Source organism: Oncorhynchus masou, chromosome 15 (genome assembly GCF_036934945.1).
Source record: "Oncorhynchus masou masou isolate Uvic2021 chromosome 15, UVic_Omas_1.1, whole genome shotgun sequence".
NCBI lineage: Eukaryota > Metazoa > Chordata > Actinopteri > Salmoniformes > Salmonidae > Oncorhynchus > Oncorhynchus masou.
This window is the reverse complement of record NC_088226.1, coordinates 75,818,108-75,840,083: the sequence shown is the minus strand read 5'-3', so window position 1 is coordinate 75,840,083 and position 21,976 is coordinate 75,818,108. Positions and strand designations below refer to the sequence as shown.

The following is a 21,976-nucleotide window of genomic DNA, read 5'->3' as shown; positions in this document are numbered from 1 at the left end:
GTCTGTGCTGTTTGCTGCGAGTTGTACAGTAACCTGGCAACTGGACTTGAGTTCTATATTCACCTCTTCTGGAAACTTGTTATCATCAGTCTCTTCGGACTGATTGGGTGATGTCAGAATTCTGGGTCCATTCCACCATAGCTTGCTCTGTGTCAAGTTTCGAACAGTTTGTCCTCTTGTAGGGAGGTCAGCTGGATTAGTTTTCCCTTCAATATGTGACCATGACTCTGGATTGGTCAAGGACTCTCCGTCACTCTGTTCGCAACAAACTGTTTCCATTTCTGAGCAGAGCTGCAAATCCAATGCAGCACGATCATCGAGTCTGTCCACATTTTGATCTGTTTTTCTTCCATTTTCAGTGTGGTCATCAAGTTGCTTGCTAGTCTCGCTCCAAATCACAGCTCCCATGAGCTCCAGGCGGGGCAGCATCATTTTCTTAAGTGGGGCTACCCTGGACTTGGATGCGACTAGACTTGTTGTTTCCCTGTCTTGTGACTCACCTTGCAAGTAAGCTACTGCACTGTGAGCCCTTTCACTTGCATCACAGAACACGTGTAGTTTCAGGGTGTGGTTATTCTGTGGCCGCATGTCTGTTCTGTACCACCTTGGTATGGTGAGCTGGTGTAACTGGGGTAGTTCTGAACACCACTGTTATCATTCTCGTGTCAGATCAGGTGGTAATTCTTCGTCCCAGCTGAGTCCTCTCTCCCACATTTCCTGGAACATGCACTTGATCCTGATGGTGAAGGGAGTTAGAAATCAAGAAGGTCGAAGATACATGCAGACGACTGCAGAACACTTCTCTTTGTGTTTTCCTTTTGCTTTAGAATGCTCAGTAACAGCCTGAGGTCAAACACAAAATCATCTGTTTCCGGTCTCCATACTAAACCTAAAACCTTCAGCACTAATCCTTGGGTTTCTAGCGTCAACGGGTGGTCAGTTGTCGTACTCTCCTCCCATTTTGTTTTCAATTCAGGAGAATTGGTCATCGATTTGCAGAGGTCCATGTCACAAGGTAAGCCTCTTCAACATTGCGTGAACTTGCAATGAAGTCATCTACAGAGTGACTCTCTCAGTATCTCTATAACTTCTGGTTGTTCTGTTTCATATTGTTTCAGGTGCTTCCTGATTGTAGCTGCCAGCAAAAATGGACTTGGGGAAGCTCCAAATACCACTCTTTTCATCCTCAGCACACGCAGCTCCTCTTCATTTTCTCCCCTTGGTGGGCCTGTGAGCCATAGAAATCTCACGGCGTCTCTGTCTCTCTCTGCTAGGGATATCTGCAGGAAAGCCTTTTTGAGGTCTGCCATGAATGCGATCTCATGTAGTCTGAACTTTATCAGAACACTGAGCAGATCTGGATACAGGTTCGGTCCTGTGAGTAGACAGTCATTGAGGGATGGACAGTCATCTTCATGGGACGAGGCATCAAACACCACTCTCAGTTTTGTTGTCACCTTATCTTCTCGGAGTACTGCATGGTGAGGTAAGTAGTATTTTACGTTGTCTGCACTTGATGCGTTGTCCTTGGGCACGTCCTCTGCCATATCTTGGGTTCGATTCCCGCTGGGACCACCCATATGTAAAAGTAGTGGTCCAGGCCGACTTGTAAGTCGCTTTGGACAAAAGCGTCTGCTAAATGGGATATATTATTATATATATTATTATTATTGTTGTAAGTAGTCCTTTACTACTTCATTGTATCTGATGTACAATGTCACATCCTTCTTCAGTCTTTTCTTCAGACCTTCAAACCGTTTCTTGGCGTTTCTATAGTTGTCTTGGAGTTCTGGCATTTCTCGTTTCCATGGCAACTCCACATGTTATTGCCCATCTTTGAAGGTGGTTGTTTCCTTTGAACCTTTGTAGAGCCTCGTTTTCCTCTGGGTTCTGTGTTTTCTCCCTTAGAATATCCAGAGACTCAAGCTCCCAGAATGCATGCAGTTTCTTGGAGACTAGTGTGTCTTCATCAAGTGAGATGAACATGCAGATTGCCTCGGTGACACTTGACATGGACACGAGTCCCTGCACCAACCATCCAAAGGTGCTCTCTAAAGCAACTAGCGTCTCCGTCAGTCGCTCCACTCTGCCTGATACTATCTGCCAGTAGTAGTCTGCTCATATCAGGACAGAGAGTTCAGGATCATTGTCATCTCCTGGAAAGTCTGCGAGCTGCAGTCCCTTTCTATTGATCTCATGTTGAATCTGATCACCAGGAACCTTCATCACAGCTGTGCACACTTGTGGGGTTTCAATTGCCTCTATCTCTATTCTCTGCTGTTTGTCCCAGACATTCTCCAAGATGACTTTCACTGTGCTGCGTTGGGACGTTGCTGGGGTAGAGGAGCCAAACGTGTGAAGAGTGAGTGCCTCTTGTCTGATTACTGGTAGCTTCAAGCCCTTCCCAAGGTTTTCATGTATGAAGCTTCTCTGACTGCCTCCATCTAGTAAGCAACGAGCTATCTTCCTGCCCGATGGGCCTTCTACCCATGTCGTTGCCGTTTGTAGCAACAGTGTTCTGTCCATCTGGTTTCATCCTCACTGAATGGGGAATAACTGAGGAAACAGCATCTACAGAAACAGTAGGGGGTTGCACCTTATTCCTCTTACTGGTACACGCAGCAATGTGATGTCTGCTTCCACATGTTGCACATGACACATCTTTGACCTTACAGAATTTTAACAGTGGGTTAACTGCCTGTTCAGGGGCAGAACGACAGATTTGTACCTTGTCAGCTCAGGGATTTGAACTTGCAACCTTTCGGTTAACACAGCATCTACACACGCTCTAACCACCAGGCTACCCTTCTTTGCGTGTAGCAATATTGTGGTCAGGGCAGTTTTCTGATTTGTGGTCTGCACTGTCACAGAATAGACAGTTTTGTTCCTTCTGGCTGGCTGTATGCAGTGCTGCAACAGAGGGCATGCTGGGTCTTTTTGCTTTCATTTCATTGGATACATTTACATTTACATTTAAGTCATTTAGCAGACGCTCTTATCCAGAGCGACTTACAAATTGGTGAATTCACCTTTTGACATCCAGTGGAACAGCCACTTTACAATAGTGCATCTAAATCATTTAAGGGGGGGTGAGAAGGATTACTTTATCCTATCCTAGGTATTCCTTGAAGAGGTGGGGTTTCAGGTGTCTCCGGAAGGTGGTGATTGACTCCGCTGTCCTGGCGTCGTGAGGGAGTTTGTTCCACCATTGGGGGGCCAGAGCAGCGAACAGTTTTGACTGGGCTGAGCGGGAACTGTACTTCCTCAGTGGTAGGGAGGCGAGCAGGCCAGAGGTGGATGAACGCAGTGCCCTTGTTTGGGTGTAGGGCCTGATCAGAGCCTGGAGGTACTGCGGTGCCGTTCCCCTCACAGCTCCGTAGGCAAGCACCATGGTCTTGTAGCGGATGCGAGCTTCAACTGGAAGCCAGTGGAGAGAGCGGAGGAGCGGGGTGACGTGAGAGAACTTGGGAAATAAGCATGACTTGTTCCATGGTTTGCTCTCTTTCTGTTGGTTGCATGATCTTGTCATTTGTAGCGCTCTCTCCCTGCTCTGAACCTCCTTCTGTAGGAAACTGACGATCTCAGCCACTTTCCATTCATCATCTACTCCCCTCTGATGACTATAGTCAAGAGCTATGTCCTCTGGAATCATCTGCAGTAAGATTGGGCATAGTAGGCTTCCGTAGTTTTCTGACACTACACCCAGTGATTCCAAGCTCCTAATCTGAATTTCACATTAATCATATAGCTGTCTCAATGCATTTAAGATCAGAGGATTTCTTCACAGGTGTGAGATTCAGCAGCTTTGACATATGAGCACTAATCACAAGATCTTTCCTTCCAAATCTGCTCTTGAGTAGAGCGATTGCATCATCATAGTTACTGTCTGTTAACATTAGTCCTGCTACTGCCTTTGCAGCTGGTCCAGTGAGATATGTCTGCTAAATGACTTAAATGTAAATGTAAATATGTTTTCAGATAGATAAACTTCTCTTTATTACACAGTGAATCATTGTTGTGAATAACAGTCTCATACTGGCTCCAAAACTCCTAACACATACTGACATCTCCATAGAATTTCTCAATAATCAACTTTGGTAGCCTTACTGATTGTCTCTGTGATCTGTTTGAGTTAGCGTCACTCACCCGTGCTGGTAGTGGATTGATGTCCTGTTTCTTCTTTATCACTCTTTGTGCACGGCTCTTCAGCATGATAATGCTCTCTTTGTAATCCTCTGTGCATGGAATCTCTGCCTCCAATCCGTCCAATGGCATTAACTGTTCAATTCCACGATCAAGTTCAAACAAACTGTCCTCCTTAGCTGATAGCAATTCCAACAAAGTGATTGGTATCCGGATTTGACTGGGCTATGTCCACGTCAATCTGATTCAAAATCTGCGTTGTGGCGCCTCGACTGGTACCCCGCTTTCGTCTCATTCTTTCTGCTTCATGCCGACATTCCTCCTTGGCCATTTCAGCTTCTTCGTAGCAGCTCATATCCCGGGTTTCGGCACCAAACCAGCCACATGAGTGCTGGCTGGTTTGTTGTTGGTGGATATAGTTAGTGCTGGCTGGTTTGTTGTTGGTGGATAGAGTTAGAGCTGGCTGGTTTGTTGTTAGTGGATAGAGTTAGAGCTGGCTGGTTTGTTGTTAGTGGATAGAGTTAGAGCTCATCTCCCGTTGGGTGGTTAGATTTAGAGCTGGTTTCCTGTTAGGTATTTGTATTTATTATGGATCCCCATTAGCTGCTGCCTAGGTATTTACACAAACAAGATATTTACACAAGTCAAGTGTTTTATTTCATAATTGTCAGCTAGCTACAGTTGAAGTTGGGAGTTTACATACACTTAGGATGGAGTCATTAAAACTCATTTTTCAACCACTCCAAAAATGTCTTGTTGACAAACTATAGTTTTGGTATGTCAGTTAGGACTTCTACTTTGTGCATGACACAAGTAATTTTTTCCAACAATTGTTTACAGACAGATTATTTCACTTATAATTCACTGTATCGCAATTCCAGTTGGTCAGAAGTTTACAGACACTAAGTCAATTGGAGGTGTACCTGTGGATGTTTTTCAAGGCCTACCTTCAAACTCAGTGCCTATTTGCTTGACATAATTGGAAAATCAAAAGAAATCAGTCAAGACCTCAGACAAAAAATTCTAGACCTCCACAAGTCTGGTTCATCCTTGTGAGCAATTTCCAAACACCTGAAGGTACCATGTTCATCTGTACAAACAATAGTACGCAAGAATTACCACTATAGGACCACGCAGCCGTCACACCGCTCAGAAAGGAGACACGTTCATCATGAGGATGGAAAATTATGTGGATATATTGAAGCAACATCTCAAGACATCAGTCAGGAAGTGCTACCAAATACTAATTGAGTGTATGTACACTTCTGACCCACTGGGAATGTGATGAAAGAAATAAAATATGAAATACACTGCTCAAAAAAATAAAGGGAACACTAAAATAACACATCCTAGATCTGAATGAATGAAATATTCATATTAAATACTTTTTTCTTTACATAGTTGAATGTGCTGACAACAAAATCACACAAAAATGATCAATGGAAATCAAATTTATCAACCCATGGAGGTCTGGATTTGGAGTCACACAACAGGCTGATCCAACTTTGATGTCATGTCCTTAAAACAAGTCAAAATGAGGCTCAGTAGTGTGTGTGTGGCCTCCACGTGCCTGTATGACCTCCCTACAATGCCTGGGCATGCTCCTGATGAGGTGGCGGATGGTCTCCTGAGGGATCTCCTTCCAGACATGGACTAAAGCATCCGCCAACTCCTGGACAGTCTGTGGTGCAGCGTGGCGTTGGTGGATGGAGCGAGACATGATGTCCCAGATGTGCTCAATTGGATTCAGGTCTGGGGAATGGGCAGGCCAGTCCACAGCATCAATGCCTTCCTCTTGCAGGAACTGCTGACACAGTCCAGCCACATGAGGTCTAGCATTGTCTTGCATTAGGAGGAATCGAGGGCCAACCGCACCAGCATATGGACTTACAAGGGGTCTGAGGATCTCATCTCGGTACCTGATGGCAGTCAGGCTACCTCTGGCGAACACATGGAGGGCTGTGTGGCCCCCCAAAGAAATGCCACCCCACACCATGACTGACCTACCGCCAAACCGGTCATTCTAGAGGATGTTGCAGGCAGCAGAACGTTCTCCGCGGCATCTCCAGACTGTCACATGTGCTCATGTGAACCTGCTTTCATCTGTGAAGAGCACAGGGCGAATTTGCCAATCTTGGTGCTCTCTGGCAAATGCCAAACGTCCTGCACGGTGTTGGGCTGTAAGCACAACCCCCACCTGTGGACGTCGGGCCCTCATACCACCCTCATGAAGTCTGTTTCTGACTGTTTGAGCAGACACATGCACATTTGTGGCCTGCTGGAGGTAATTTTGCAGGGCTCTGGCAGTGCTCCTCCTGCTCCTCCTTGCACAAAGGCGGAGGTAGCGGTCCTACTGCTGGGTTGTTGCCCTCCTATGGCCTCCTCCACGTCTCCTTATGTACTGGCCTGTCTCCTGGTAGCGCCTCCATGTTCTGGACACTACGCTGACAGACACAGCAAACCTTCTGGCCACAGCTTGTCTCACTTCAGCACAAAACCAGTCGGGATTGTTTTCAATAAATTATTCATTTTTTGTGTGGTTGCGTCACATTATGTAAACAATCCTGGGAATATTTCAGGTGAAGCTTTGATGCTTTGAAATGTGTACAAACAAAGTATGCATCTAATAATTTGCCTCCGTTCGAATTTACATACTTTGTATTGGACTGATACTGCGACCGTTCCATGCTCCAATTTAGGACAAATGCATTTTGAGAAACACCCAGTGTCACCTTTCTCCCAAGATGCAATTTTCACTTGGACAAATGGTAAATACTGTACGTTGGTTTCTCCATTTGGCCTAATGATAAATACATTGGAGAGCAGGGTTCCGGTCCCAACTGAGACACAGGGATGGATAACAAAAACAACAGTTCAGATATTGGCTGTCTATCAACTATTTGTGTGTGCGTGCGTGTGTGTGTGTGTGTGTCACCCTGACAGAAGCGTGGAACGGCACGGAGCGTATGCGTGTTGCCAGGGCGATGGGTGAGTCATCATCTGTCCAATCTGAGAAGCTTCGCTCATTGGCTTGCTCGCTCTCTGAGATGGGATTGGATAATGGAAATCCCCCGGGCATCGCGAAGCAGCCTACCACGGTACAATCTTTAATCCCTAACCCCTGACCCCTAACCCTTCACATGTATCTTCAATTTTGAGACTTAATTTCTGTTTTACTAAATACTAGGCATCTGCTTTACTGAAGATATTACCAACCATTACTTGTTTGCTCCGTCCTTGTTTCCTCACCTCCTTCTCAAAACTAATTGGAAGAGGAGGTTCATTGGAGGGACCTTGAATCCTCTCCTCAAATGCGCATTAAGAGGGACGTTGGAGGAAACCAGGACAGGGGATTCAAGGATTTGATGTCTGATAACCTTTTCAGACAGCCTTAGTGATAGTCTGTACTGTTATCTTTCAGCTATTATTGAAACAGGTGTACTGTTATCTTTTATGTTTTAGGTATTTTCAAAGTCTGGTCCCAGATCTGATTGTCTGTTCTCTTGACAATTCAACTCAAATCAAATCAAATGTATTTATAAAGCCCTTCTTAAATCAGCTGATATCTCACAGTCCTGTACAGAAACCCAGCCTAAAACCCCAAACAGCAAGCAATGCAGGTGTAGAAGCAGAAAAACTCCCTAGAAAGGCCAGAACCTAGGAAGAAACCTAGAGAGGAACCAGGTTGTGAGGGGTGTCAGAAGGTGAATTCACCAATTTGTAAGTCGCTCTGGATAAGAGCGTCTGCTAAATGACGTAAATGTAAATGTAATGTAAATGGGTGGCCAGTCCTCCTCTGGCTGTGCCGGGTTGAGATTATAACAGAGAATGGCCAAGATGTTCAAGTGTTCATAGGTGACTAGAAGGGGTGAAATAATAATAATCACAGTGAATGTTGAGGGTGCAACAGGTCAGCACCTCAGGAGTAAATGTCAGTTGGCTTTTCATAGCCGATCATTCAGAGTATCTCTACCACTCCTGCTGTCTCTAGAGAGTTGAAAACAACAGGTCTGGGACAGGTAGCACGTCCGGTGAACAGGTCAGGATTCCAGAGCCGCAGGCAGAACAGTTGAAACTGTAGCAGGAGTACGGCCAGGTGGACTGGTGACAACAAGGAGTCATCAGGCCAGGTAGTGAGGCATGGTCCTAGGACTCAGGTCCTCCTCCGAGAGAGAGAGAAAGAAAGAAAGAGAGAGAGTGAAAGAGAGCGTGAAAGAGAGAGAGAGTTAGAGAGAGCATACTTAAATTCACACAGGACACCGGATAAGACAGGAGAAATACTCCAGATATAACAGACTGGCCCTAGCCCCCCGACACATAAACTACTGCAGCATAAATACTGGAGGCTGAGACAGGAGTGGTCGGGAGACATTGTGGCCCCATTGTGGCCCCATCCAACGACATGGCCAAACAGGCAGGATATAACTCCATCCACTTTGCCAAAGCACAGCCCCCACACCACCAACTTACCATCCTGAGACAAGGCCGAGTATAGCCCACAAAGGTCTCCGCCACGGCACAACCCAAAGGGGCGCGCCAACCCAGTCAGGAAGATCACGTCAGTGACTCAAACACTCAAGTGACGCACCCCTCCCAGGGACGGCATGGAAGAGCACCAGTAAGCCAGTGACTCAGCCCATGTAATAGGGTTAGAGGCAGAGAATCCCAGTGGAGAGAGGGGAACCGGCCAGGCAGAGACAGCAAGGGCAGTTCGTTGCACCAGTGCCTTTCCATTCACGTTCACAATCCTGGGCCAGACTACACTCAATCATAGGACCTACTGAAGAGATGAGTCTTCAATAAAGACTTAAAGGTTGAGACAGAGTCTGCGTCTCTCACATGGGTAGGCAGACCATTCCATACAAATGGAGGTCTATAGGAGAAAGCCCTACCACCAGCTATTTGTTTAGAAATTCTAGGGACAGTAAGGAGGCCTGCGTCTTGTGACCGTAGCGTACGTGTAGGTACAGTGCCTTGCGAAAGTATTCGGCCCCCTTGAACTTTGCGACCTTTTGCCACATTTCAGGCTTCAAACATAAAGATATAAAACTGTATTTTTTGTGAAGAATCAACAACAAGTGGGACACAATCATGAAGTGGAACGACATTTATTGGATATTTCAAACTTTTTTAACAAATCAAAAACTGAACAATTGGGCGTGCAAAATTATTCAGCCCCCTTAAGTTAATACTTTGTAGCGCCACCTTTTGCTGCGATTACAGCTGTAAGTAGCTTGGGGTATGTCTCTATCAGTTTTGCACATCGAGAGACTGAAATCTTTTCCCATTCCTCCTTGCAAAACAGCTCGAGCTCAGTGAGGTTGGATGGAGAGCATTTGTGAACAGCAGTTTTCAGTTCTTTCCACAGATTCTCAATTGGATTCAGGTCTGAACTTTGACTTGGCCATTCTAACACCTGGATATGTTTATTTTTGAACCATTCCATTGTAGATTTTGCTTTATGTTTTGGATCATTGTCTTGTTGGAAGACAAATCTCCATCCCAGTCTCAGGTCTTTTTCAGACTCCATCAGGTTTTCTTCCAGAATGGTCCTGTATTTGGCTCCATCCATCTTCCCATCAATTTGAACCATCTTCCCTGTCCCCGCTGAAGAAAAGCAGGCCCAAACCATGATGCTGCCACCACGATGTTTGACAGTGGGTATGGTGTATTTAGGGTGATGAGCTGTGTTGCTTTTACGCCAAACATAACGTTTTGCATTGTTGCCAAAAAGTTCAATTTTGGTTTCATCTGACCAGAGCACCTTCTTCCACATATTTGGTGTGTCTCCCAGGTGGCTTGTGGCAAACTTTAAACAACACTTTTTATGGATATCTTTAAGAAATGGCTTTCTTCTTGCCACTCTTCCATAAAGGCCAGATTTGTGCAGTATACGACTGATTGTTGTCCTATGGACAGAGTCTTCCACCTCAGCTGTAGATCTCTGCATTTCATCCAGAGTGATCATGGGCCTCTTGGCTGCATCTCTGATCAGTCTTCTCCTTGTATGAGCTAAAAGTTTAGAGGGACGGCCAGGTCTTGGTAGATTTGCAGTGGTCTGATACTCCTTCCATTTCAATATTATCGCTTGCACAGTGCTCCTTGGGATGTTAAAAGCTTGGGAAATCTTTTTGTATCCAAATCCGGCTTTCAACTTCTTCACAACAGTATCTCGGACCTGCCTGGTGTGTTCCTTGTTCTTCATGATGCTCTCTGCGCTTTTAACGGACCTCTGAGACTATCACAGTGCAGGTGCATTTATACGGAGACTTGATTACACACAGGTGGATTGTATTTATCATCATTAGTCATTTAGGTCAACATTGGATCATTCAGAGATCCTCACTGAACCTCTGGAGAGAGTTTGCTGCACTGAAAGTAAGGGGCTGAATAATTTTGCACGCCCAATTTTTCAGTTTTTGATTTGTTAAAAAGGTTTGAAATATCCAATAAATGTCGTTCCACTTCATGATTGTGTCCCACTTGTTGTTGATTCTTCACCAAAAATACAGTTTTATATCTTTATGTTTGAAGCCTGAAATGTGGCAAAAGGTCGCAAAGTTCAAGGGGGCCGAATACTTTCACAAGGCACTGTATGTACGGCGGGACCAAATCGGAAAGAGAGGTGGGAGCAAGCCCATGTAATGCTTTGTAGGTTAGCAGTAAAACCTTGAAATCAACACTTAAGCCAGTGTAGAGAGGCTAGCACTGGAGTAATGTGATCACATTTTTGGGTTCTAGTCAAGATTCTAGCAGCCGTGTTTAGCAGCTGTGTTTAACCAAAGTGTATTTAGTGCTTTATCCGGGTAGTTGGAAAGTAGAGCATTGTAGTAGTCTAACCTAGAAGTGACAAAAGCATGGATACATTTTTCTGCATCAAATTTGGACAGAAAATTTCAGATTTTTGCAATGTTATGTAGATGGAAAAAAGCTGTCCTTGAAACAGTCTTGATATGTTCGTCAAAAGAGAGATTAGGGTCCAGAGTAATGCCGAGGTCCTTCACAGTTTTATTTGAGACGACAATACAACCATCAAGATTAATTGTCAGATTCAACAGAAGATCTCTTTGTTTCTTGGGACCTAGAACTAGCATCTCTGTCTTGTCCAACTCTGTATATAATTGTCATACCAAACATGTTTTGAGTTTGCAAGAGAGCAGAACCAAATCTGGGACAAAGCTACCAGCACTATGTCTTGCCCACTTTAACACTCCCCTCTCACCCCTAACCCTAACACAAGAAAACCTCATTTGGATTTGTGTGTGTGCACGTGCGTGTAGGAGCCCACCATAGAGCTTGGTAAAGGAACATTCTTTGCAGACGGCCAGAGGAAGGTGGACTATATTCTGTGCTATAACTATAAGAAGAGGAGGATCTCCCTGCATCGTCTCTCCCTCACCTCTCAAGCATCCAATGGGAGCCTTCCGCTACCCAGCATGCTGAGACGAGATACGCAGCCTGAGCTGGAGGCAGGGTTGCCAGAGGGGGAGGAGTCTCAACTGAGTGAGGAAGAGAAAGCTATGATGAGAGAGGAGTTTGAGTCTGGGCTGTTGGAGCAGGGCCTGCAGCTGGAGAGAGACAAGGAGGTAATATATTATAATCTACCTCTGGACAAGAGATTAGAGCTGTGTATGTTAAGGTATCTGTCCAATGCTACTTTTCTTAATAAATGAAAACATCTATTCATTGATTGATAGATTTTTTTGGTAAATAGTTAGTACAGTTTAAAACAATTTATAAGTACAATGAAATCCCAGAGAGAACACATTGTTAGCTAAATTATTGCTAATTGTTTAGGTAGCTAGTTGATTGCTATTTGCTAGCTTGTTTTGTAATGTGTGCTACACTTAGCATTGCTAAGTGTTTTGGAAGCTAGCTGATTGTTAGCTTCTAGTATTGCTAAATGTTTAGGTAGCTAACTGAATGCTAGATACTAACTTTTTTGTCATTACATTTACATTTAAGTCATTTAGCAGACGCTCTTATCCAGAGCGACTTACAAATCGGTGAATTCACCTTCTGACATCCAGTGGAACAGCCACTTTACAATAGTGCATCTAAATCATTAAGGGGGAAGGGGGGGGTGAGAAGGATTACTTATCCTATCCTAGGTATTCCTTGAAGAGGTGGGGTTTCAGGTGTCTCCGGAAGGTGGTGATTGACTCCGCTGTCCTGGCGTCGTGAGGGAGTTTGTTCCACCATTGGGGGGCCAGAGCAGCGAACAGTTTTGACTGGGCTGAGCGGGAACTGTACTTCCTCAGTGGTAGGGAGGCGAGCAGGCCAGAGGTGGATGAACGCAGTGCCCTTGTTTGGGTGTAGGGCCTGATCAGAGCCTGGAGGTACTGCGGTGCCGTTCCCCTCACAGCTCCGTAGGCAAGCACCATGGTCTTGTAGCGGATGCGAGCTTCAACTGGAAGCCAGTGGAGAGAGCGGAGGAGCGGGGTGACGTGAGAGAACTTGGGAAGGTTGAACACCAGACGGGCTGCGGCGTTCTGGATGAGTTGTAGGGGTTTGATGGCACAGGCAGGGAGCCCAGCCAACAGCGAGTTGCAGTAATCCAGACGGGAGATGACAAGTGCCTGGATTAGGACCTGCGCCGCTTCCTGTGTGAGGCAGGGGCGTACTCTGCGGATGTTGTAGAGCATGAACCTACAGGAACGGGCCACCGCCTTGATGTTAGTTGAGAACGTCATGTTGGCTATCTGACACTAGTAATGCTAACTGTTTAGGAAGCTATCTGATTGTTAGCTATTAGCATGCTAACCAAAGTCTCCTTCCTCATAGATAGAAAGAATATAAGGCTTTGTTTTGAATTACACAACAATGGGTTGGCTATCTGATTGCCTAGCTAGCAAAACGTATGACGGTGAGAAGTTACTTTCCATGCTACTGTTAGCTACTAGTCAGCTACTAGAAAGCTAGGTTGTATTTTTTTTTCCACTGTTGGTTAGAGCCTGTAGGTAAGCATTTCACATTTCACCTGTTGTATTTGGCGCAAAGGACAAATAAACTTTGATTTGATATTGATCAGCTACTAGTCAGCTAGGTTATATATACACTACTCATCAGCTAGGTTGCGTCGGCTGCTAGTCGGCTAGGTTGGGTTGCATCGGATGCCAGTCGGCTAGGTTGCATCGGCTACCAGTCGGCTAGGTTGCGTCGGCTACCAGTCGGCTAGGTTGCGTCGGCTACCAGTCGGCTAGGTTGCGTCGGCTACCAGTCGGCTAGGTTGCGTCGGCTACCAGTCGGCTAGGTTGCGGCGGCTACCAGTCGGCTAGGTTGCGGCGGCTACCAGTCGGCTAGGTTGCGGCGGCTACCAGGCGCGTATGCTAGGTTGCGGCGGCTACCAGGCGCGTATGCTAGGTTGCGGCGGCTACCAGGCGCGTATGCTAGGTTGCGTCGGCTACCAGGCGCGTATGCTAGGTTGCGGCGGCTACCAGGCGCGTATGCTAGGTTGCGTCGGCTACCAGGCGCGTATGCTAGGTTGCGTCGGCTACCAGTCGCGTATGCTAGGTTGCGTCGGCTACCAGTCGCATATGCTAGGTTGCGTCGGCTGCCGGTCGGCTATTTTGTAAGCAATTTGTCAGTCTTAATTTAGACGCTGTATATTGAGCCCATTCATACCATAGGCACGTGCTTCTGTTAGTTTCCATGTGACAACTCATTAAAGCAAGCAGTAATGCATCGACCCAATTCAGCCCTGAAGTTGCACAGATTTTATTTATCTAATCCTTGAGGGTTCCATTTGCCTTTTCAACCGTCCCTTGCAACTGGGAATGATAAACACATCCCAGCCTTTGCTTCATTCTTAGCTGTTGTGTCACCAGTTTTACTATTTTTTGCACATATGCTGATCCATTATCTGAGCTGATTTCTGTTGGTATCCCAAAACTTTGCATTACTTCTCTGGTCAATAACTTTATCACTGTTCCTGCTCCCTGATCTGCAGATGGTATTGCTTCTATCCAGCTAAATCTGTCTATAATAACTAGCATGTACCTCTTGCCACGTACTGGTTATATCATATCCACATAGTCCATTACAATGTGTTGAAATGGTCCTTCAGGGACCGGTATGTGGCCTATAGGTGTAGTTATCCCTTTACGTATGTTATTTTGCGCACATATTTCACATCTCATGAATGCCTCATCTACTGTTGCCTGCAGCTATGGTGACCAGTATCCTTGTTTTTACATTTTCCTTATTATCTCCCCCTTGCACAATGGTCATGACCATGGGCATCATTAATAAGTAAACTCAGCAAAGTAGTGGGCGCTACTATGGTTCCATTATAGGATCTCCATAGTCCTTTCCTGTCTGTGGAGGCCCCCCTTTTGTTTCCACACGGATTGTTCATTGATCCCGGCTCGAGCTTGGATATTAATTATATCATCAGGATATGGTGAAGATACAAAACTAATTGTAGAGGCTGTTAATATTGGAACAATGCATTTAGATGCCTTTTTTTGCTGCTTCATCTCTGCATTGTTTCCCCGAACAACAAAATAATTTCCTTTTTTATGTGCTTGACATTTTATTATCGCAATTTTTTTTAGGATACATCAATGCCGTCATTAACTTTGCAATTTGTGCGTGATGCTCCAGTCAATGCCTTAAGTCCTGCCAATTTGGCTGAACACAGTTGAGGACAATGCTCAAGTTTTTCCTCAAAATTATTTTCCTTACCACTTAACACCCTGCATGGTTTCCCGTATAGTCTTAATAACAGTCTTCCAAATCAAATTTTATTTGTCACATACACATGGTTAGCAGATGTTAATGCGAGTGTAGCGAAATGCTTGTGCTTCTAGTTCCGACAATGCAATAATAACCAACAAGTAATCTAACTAACAATTCCTAATCTACTGTCTTATACACAAGGGGATAAAGAATATGTACATAAGGATATATGAATGAGTGATGATACAGAGCAGCATAGGCAAGATACAGTAGATGGTATCGAGTACAGTATATACATGTGAGATGAGTATGTAAACAAAGTGGCATAGTTAAAGTGGCTAGTGATACATGTATTACATAAGGATGCAGTCGATGATATAGAGTACAGTATATACGTATGCATATGAGATGAATAATGTAGGGTAAGTAACATTATATAAGGTAGCATTGTTTAAAGTGGCTAGTGATATATTTACAACATTTCCCATCAATTCCCATTATTAAAGTGGCTGGAGTTGAGTCAGTGTCAGTGTGTAGGCAGCAGCCACTCAATGTTAGTGGTGGCTGTTTAACAGTCTGATGGCCTTGAGATAGAAGCTGTTTTTCAGTCTCTCGGTCCCAGCTTTGATGCACCTGTACTGACCTCGCCTTCTGGATGATAGCGGGGTGAACAGGCAGTGGCTCGGGTGGTAGATGTCCTTGATGATCTTTATGGCCTTCCTGTAACATCGGGTGGTGTAGGTGTCCTGGAGGGCAGGTAGTTTGCCCCGATGATGCGTTGTGCAGACCTCACTACCCTCTGGAGAGCCTTACGGTTGAGGGCGGAGCAGTTGCCGTACCAGGCGGTGATACAGCCCGCCAGGATGCTCTCGATTGTGCCTCTGTAGAAGTTTGTGAGTGCTTTTGGTGACAAGCCGAATTTCTTCAGCCTCCTGAGGTTGAAGAGGCGCTGCTGCGCCTTCTTCACGATGCTGTCTGTGTGAGTGGACCAATTCAGTTTGTCTGTGATGTGTATGCCGAGGAACTTAAAACTTGCTACTCTCTCCACTACTGTTCCATCGATGTGGATAGGGGGTGTTCCCTCTGCTGTTTCCTGAAGTCCACAATCATCTCCTTAGTTTTGTTGACGTTGAGTGTGAGGTTATTTTCCTGACACCACACTCCGAGGGCCCTCACCTCCTCCCTGTAGGCCGTCTCGTCGTTGTTGGTAATCAAGCCTACCACTGTTGTGTCGTCCGCAAACTTGATGATTGAGTTGGAGGCGTGCGTGGCCACGCAGTCGTGGGTGAACAGGGAGTACAGGAGAGGGCTCAACGCACCCTTGTGGGGCCCCAGTGTTGAGGATCAGCGGGGAGGAGATGTTGTTACCTACCCTCACCACCTGGGGCGGCCCGTCAGGAAGTCCAGTACCCAGTTGCACAGGGCGGGGTCGAGACCCAGGGTCTCGAGCTTGATGACGAGCTTGGAGGGTATTATGGTGTTGAATGCCGAGCTGTAGTCGATGAACAGCATTCTCACATAGGTATTCCTCTTGTCCAGATGGGTTAGGGCAGTGTGCAGTGTGGTTGAGATTGCATCGTCTGTGGACCTATTTGAGCGGTAAGCAAATTGGAGTGGGTCTAGGGAGTCAGGTAGGGTGGAGGTGATATGGTCCTTGACTAGTCTCTCAAAGCACTTCATGATGACGGAAGTGAGTGCTACGGGGCGGTAGTCGTTTAGCTCAGTTACCTTAGCTTTCTTGGGAACAGGAACGATGGTGGCCCAACTCCTTCCCTGTCTAGCAATGGTATAGATTAAAGGTCTGCATGCAGGTTAGTAAACATTAGACTCTGCTACACAATCATGTAATTTCCCTTCAAATTCCAATGGAACTCTTTCAGCTGGATTTACTGTAGTACAGCTTTTAATGGATACACCTGGATAAGTTAGTAGGGTCATATATTCCAAAGTTCTTTCATTAGTTAACCTTTCTAGGGCAGGCGTTCTGCTAGCTGAACCCCTCCACAACATTCCGCTGAAAAGGCAGCGTGCAAAGTTCAAAAATATTTTTTAGAAATATGTAACTTTCACACATTAACAGGTCCAATACAGCAAATGAAAGATACACATCTTGTTAATCTACCCATCGTGTCCGATTTAAAAAATGCTTTACAGCGAAAGCACAACATATGATCATGTTAGGTCAGAGCCAATTCAAAAAAACACAGCCATTTTACCAGCCGAAGAGAAGAGTAACAAAAAGCAGAAATATAGATAAAATTAATCACAAACCTTTGATTATCTTCATCAGGTGACACTCATAGGACATTATGTTACACAATACATGTATGTTTTGTTCGATAATGTGCATATTTATATCCAAAATCTCTGTTTACATTGGCGCCTTACGTGCAGTAATGTTTTGATTCCAAAACATCTGGTGATTTTGCAGAAATACTCATAATAAACATTGATAAAATATACAACTGTTATTCACAGAATTAAAGATAGGCTTCTCCTTAATGCAACCGCTGTGTCAGACTTTTAAAAAACTTTACGGAAAAAGCATAATCTGAGAACGGCGCTCAGAACCCTAAACAGCCAGAGGAATATCTGCCATTTTGGAATCAACAGAAGTTAGAAATAACACCTTAAATATTCACTTACCTTTGAATATCTTCATCAGAAGGCACTCCCAGGAATCCCAGTTCGACAATAAATGACTGATTTGCTCCATAAAGTTCCATAAAGTCCATAATTTATGTCCAAATAGCCACTTGTTGTTAGCGTGTTCAGCCCAGTAATCCATCTTCATGAGGCGCGAGCATTTCGTCCAGACAAAAACTCAAAAAGTTCCGTTACAGGTCATAGAAACAAGCCAAACAATGTATGGAATCAATCTTTAGGATGTTTTTAAATAAAACATCAATAATGTTCCAACCGGAGAATTCCTTTTTCTGAAGAAAAACGCTGGAACGAGAGGTAACTCTGTCGGGAGCGCGCATCATGAGACCAAGGCACTCTGCCAGACCACTGACTCAAAGAGGTCTCATGAGCCCCTCCTTTATAGTAGAATCCTCATTTCAAGTTTCTAAAGATGGTTGACATCTAGTGTAAGCTGTAGGAAGTGCAACTTTATCCATATCTCAATGTGTATTTGGAAGGCCAAGCTTGAACAACTATAAACCTCAGATGTCCCACTTCCTGGTTGAATTTTCACAGGTTTTCACCTGCCATACGAGTTCTGTTATACTCACAGACATCATTCAAACAGTTTTAGAAATTGAAGAGTGTTTTCTATCCAATACTACTAATAATATGCACATATTAGAATCTGGGACAGAGTAGGAGGCGGTTTACTCTGGGCACGCTATTCATCCAAAAGTGAAAATGCTGCCCCCCCATCCCAAAAAGGTTTTAATTCAAATGTTCCCTGTTCTATCAGCTTCACTATCTTCTGATGTGCATGTATCATTACAGGATATCCCATGGTTATGGTTGATGCTTTATCATACGCATATAGTAATGCACCCAAACCCTGATAATATGGTGGGTAACCTTGAGCAACTGGGTCTAATTTAGTACTGTAGTATGTAATGTGCTGTTTCCATCTTCCACTACATTTTTTCCTGCATAAGTACTGCTGCTGCATATTTGTCACACCTGTTTGCTACATATAGCAAAAATGGTTTAGTGTAATCTGTGGCCGCTAGGGCTCGTGCTGTTAGCATTCCTTTTTTAATGTCTCAAATACATCATTGTTCCAGTCCAGCTTTGACCTAAGATTAAGTTGTCCTGCTTCTTTCATTATCTCTTGCAAAGGAGCTGGTTGTGTGTCAGTGGCTCATCAGCTAGGTTGTCAGCTGCTCGTCAGCTAGGTTGTGTTTCAGCTGCTCGTCAGCTAGGGGCGGCAGGGTAGCTGCCCCTAGAGAGTTGGACTTGTAACCAAAAGGTTGCAAGTTCAAATCCCCGAGCTGACAAGGTACAAATCTGTCGTTCTGCTCCTGAACAGGCAGTTAACCCACTGTTCCTAGGCCGCCATTGAAACTAAGAATTTGTTCTTAACTGACTTGCCTAGTTAAATAAAGGTAAAATAAAAAATAACATAAAAAGGTTGTGTGTCAGCGACTCGTGAGATGCTGATCAGCTAGGTTGTGTGTCAGCTATTCGTCAGCTAGGTTGTGTGTCAGCTATTCGTGAGATGCTGATCAGCTAGGTTGTGTGTCAGCTACTCATCAGCTAGGTTTTGAGTCAGCTGCTCGTCAGCTAGGTTTTGTCAGCTGCTCGTCAGCAGCTCGTCAGCTAGGTTGTGTCAGCTGCTTGTCAGCTGCTCGTCAGCTAGGTTTTGTGTCAGCTGCACGTCAGCTAGGATGTGTCATCTGCTCGTCAGCTAGGTTGTGTCAGCTACTCGTCATCTGCTCGTCAGCTAGGTTATGTGTCAGCTGCTCGTCAGCTAGGTTGTGTTTCAGCAGCTCTTCAGCTGGGTTGTGTGTCAGCTGCTCGTCATCAGCTCGTCAGCTAGGATGTGTGTCAGCTGCTCGTCAGCTAGGTTGTGTGGCAGCTGCTCGTCAGCTCGGTTGTGTGTCAGCTGCTCGTCAGCTCGGTTGTGTGTCAGCTGCTCGTCAGCTGGGTTGTGTGTCAGCTGCTCGTCAGCTGGGTTGTGTGTCAGCTGCTCGTCAGCGAGGTTGTGTGTCTGCTGCTCGTCAGCTGGGTTGTGTGTCTGCTGCTCGTCAGCGAGGTTGTGCGTCAGCTGCTCGTCAGCTAGGTTGTGCGTCAGCTACTCGTCAGCTAGGTTGTGTGTCAGCTACTCGTCAGATGCTCATCAGCTTGGTTGTCAGATTCTTGTCGGCTAGGTTGTCTGTTAGCTGCTAGTAAGCTAGGTTATGTGTAAGCTACTCGTCAGCTGCTCGTGAGCATGGTTGTGTGTCAGCAGCTCGTCAGCTAGGTTGTGTGTCAGCTGCTCGTCAGCTAGGTTTTGTGTCAGCTGCACGTCAGCTAGGATGTGTCATCTACTCGTCAGCTAGGTTGTGTCAGCTACTCGTCATCTGCTCGTCAGCTAGGTTGTGTGTCAGCTGCTCGTCAGCTAGGTTGTGTTTCAGCAGCTCTTCAGCTGGGTTGTGTGTCAGCTGCTCGTCATCTGCTCGTCAGCTCGGTTGTGTGTCATCTACTCGTCAGCTCGGTTGTGTGTCAGCTGCTCGTCAGCTAGGTTTTGTGTCAGCTGCACGTCAGCTAGGTTTTGTGTCAGCTGGAGGTCAGCTAGGATGTGTCATCTGCTCTTCAGCTAGGTTGTGTCAGCTACTCGTCAGCTGCTCGTCAGCTAGGTTATGTGTCAGCTGCTCGTCAGCTAGGGTGTGTGTCAGCTAGGTTGTTTGTCAGCTGCTCGTCAGCAGCTCGTCAGCTAGGTTGTGTGTCAGCTGCTTGTCAGCTGCTCGTCAGCTGCTCGTCAGCTAGGTTTTGTGTCAGCTGCACGTCAGCTAGGATGTGTCATCTGCTCGTCAGCTAGGTTGTGTCAGCTACTCGTCATCTGCTCGTCAGCTAGGTTGTGTGTCAGCTGCTCGTCAGCTAGGTTGTGTGTCAGCTGCTCATCAGCTAGGTTGTGTGTCAGCTGCTCGTCAGCTAGGTTGTGTGTCAGCTGCTCGTCAGCTAGGTTGTGTGTCAGCTGCTCGTCAGCTAGGTTGTGTGTCAGCTGCTCGTCAGCTAGGTTGTGTGTCAGCTGCTCGTCAGCTAGGTTGTGTGTCAGCTACTCGTCAGCTAGGTTGCGTGTCAGCTACTCGTCAGCTGCTCATCAGCTTGGTTGTCAGAATCTTGTCTGTTTTGTGTCAGCTGCACGTCAGCTAGGATGTGTCAGCTGCTCGTCAGCTCGGTTGTGCGTCAGCTGCTCGTCAGCTCGGTTGTGCGTCAGCTGCTCGTCAGCTCGGTTGTGCGTCAGCTGCTCGTCAGCTAGGTTGTGCGTCAGCTGCTCGTCAGCTAGGTTGTGCGTCAGCTGCTCGTCAGCTAGGTTGTGCGTCAGCTGCTCGTCAGCTAGGTTGTGCGTCAGCTGCTCGTCAGCTAGGTTGTGCGTCAGCTACCCGTCAGATGCTCATCAGCTTGGTTGTCAGATTCTTGTCGGCTAGGTTGTCTGTTAGCTGCTAGTAAGCTAGGTTATGTGTAAGCTTCTCGTCAGCTGCTCTTGAGCTTGGTTGTGTTTCAGCTGCTCGTGAGCTTGGTTGTGTTTCAGCTACTCATCAGCTAGGTTGTGTGTCAGCTACTCGTCAGCTAGGTTGAGTGTCAGCTACTCGTCAGGTGCTCGTCAGCTAGGTTATGTGTCAGCTGCTCGTCAGCTAGGTTTTGTGTCAGCTGCTCGTCATCTTGGTTGTGTGTCAGCTGCTCGTCATCTTGGTTGTGTGTCAGCTGCTCGTCAGCTAGTTTGCATCAGCTGCTCATCAGCTAGTTGCGTCAGCTGCTCGTCAGCTAGGTTGCGTCAGCTTGGTTTTCAGCGAGGTTGCCTCAGCTTCTCGTCAGCGAGGTTGTGTCAGCTACTCGTCAGCGAGGTTTCATTAGCTACTTGCCATCTAGTTTTTGGCGAAGTTGTGTCATCTGCTAGTCAGCGTCAGCTAGGTTGTGTTATCTAGGTTGTTTCAGCTACTGTTCAATTAAGTTGCGTCAGCTACTTGTCAGGTTGGTTGTGTCAGCTGCTCGTCAGATAGGTTGTGTCTGCTGCGCGTCAGCTGGGTTGTGTCAGCTTCTTGTCAGCTGGGTTGTGTCAGCTGCTTGTCGGATGGGTTGTGTCAGCTAGATTGTATTTACAATACTAGTCATCTAGGCTGCATCAGCGAGGTTGGGTTATCTACGCGTCAGCTTGGTTGAATCATCTACTCGTCAGCTAGTTTGCGTCAGCTACTTTTCAGCTGTGTTGTGTCAGGTGCTTGTCATCTAGGTTGCAACAGCTAGGTTGCGTTAGCTAGGTTGCGTCAGCTAGGTTGCGTCAGCTTGTAATCAGCGTCAGCAAGGATGTGTCACCTAGGTTGTTTCAGCTGCTTGTCAGCGAGATTGTCAGCTACTCGTCAGGTAGGTTGTGTCAGCTGGGTTGTGTCAGCTGCTCATCAGCTTGGTTGTGTGGCAGCAGTTTGTCAGCTAGGTTGTGTGGCAGCTTGCAGTTAGCTAGGTTGTGTCAGCCACTCCAGCACCAGCTAGG

General features: G+C 46.0%; 1 protein-coding gene across 1 annotated transcript in view; it reads left to right on the top strand.

Annotated features, from left to right (window-relative positions):
• LOC135556809 (anoctamin-1-like) overlaps positions 1–21,976 on the top strand; it is a 191,368-nt gene that overhangs the window by 15,352 nt on the left and 154,040 nt on the right. The window contains 2 exon segments of the mRNA XM_064990257.1: positions 7,087–7,241; positions 11,424–11,729. Of these exon segments, the coding sequence (XP_064846329.1) occupies positions 7,110–7,241; positions 11,424–11,729 (438 nt within the window). The 5' untranslated portion in view covers positions 7,087–7,109.